The sequence below is a fragment of the Apis dorsata genome, unplaced genomic scaffold, assembly GCF_000469605.1.
Source record: "Apis dorsata unplaced genomic scaffold, Apis dorsata 1.3 scaffold_326, whole genome shotgun sequence".
NCBI lineage: Eukaryota > Metazoa > Arthropoda > Insecta > Hymenoptera > Apidae > Apis > Apis dorsata.
In genome coordinates this window covers 636,477-636,948 of record NW_006263594.1, presented here as the reverse complement: position 1 = coordinate 636,948, position 472 = coordinate 636,477, and the positions used below count along the sequence as shown (strand labels likewise).

General features: G+C 61.6%; 1 protein-coding gene across 1 annotated transcript in view; it reads right to left on the bottom strand.

Moving 5' to 3' along the window:
* Positions 1-472, bottom strand: part of LOC102679499 — an 8,434-nt gene that overhangs the window by 4,450 nt on the left and 3,512 nt on the right. Inside the window, 2 exon segments of the mRNA XM_031511492.1 lie at positions 1-170; positions 173-472. The exon segment at positions 173-472 is cut by the window's right edge and continues 32 nt beyond it. Of these exon segments, the coding sequence (XP_031367352.1) occupies positions 1-170; positions 173-472 (470 nt within the window).

Sequence of the window (472 nt, the reverse complement as noted above, 5' to 3'; positions counted from 1 at the left end):
ATTCGGCTCGGACATGTCGCGAGGCATAGTCATCGTCATCGCCATAGCCATCGTCCTCGGTCCCCTTCTCACGCTTTGGAACCCTCTCCTCGAACCCCCGATCCCAGAACTCCAGCCCGAGATGCTGCACTCGCTTCTCGACCACATCTCCGCGGTTTCCAGCCGCGCCTNCCCATCAACGGCAGCCCGGCCGCGTCCTCGTCCTCCTCGTGCGCGCCCGTCTCGAGAGCAGAGACCGCGTGGCATGGGCAGGAACATTCGGAGACGGATGTTGGACGATTCGAATCCTCGTTGGGATCCACGACGCAGCCTTGATCCGCTCGTCGATAGAGCAACGCTTCCGAATAACTCGGCACCATTTCGGTTATGGCCTGCTCATCCTCCTCCTGTTGGGCCTCCGTCGAAGATGGACGGTGGTCGGGCGCCGGATCCATGAGAAGCGCCTCGCTGTAGCTCGGGGCTAACATGTAAG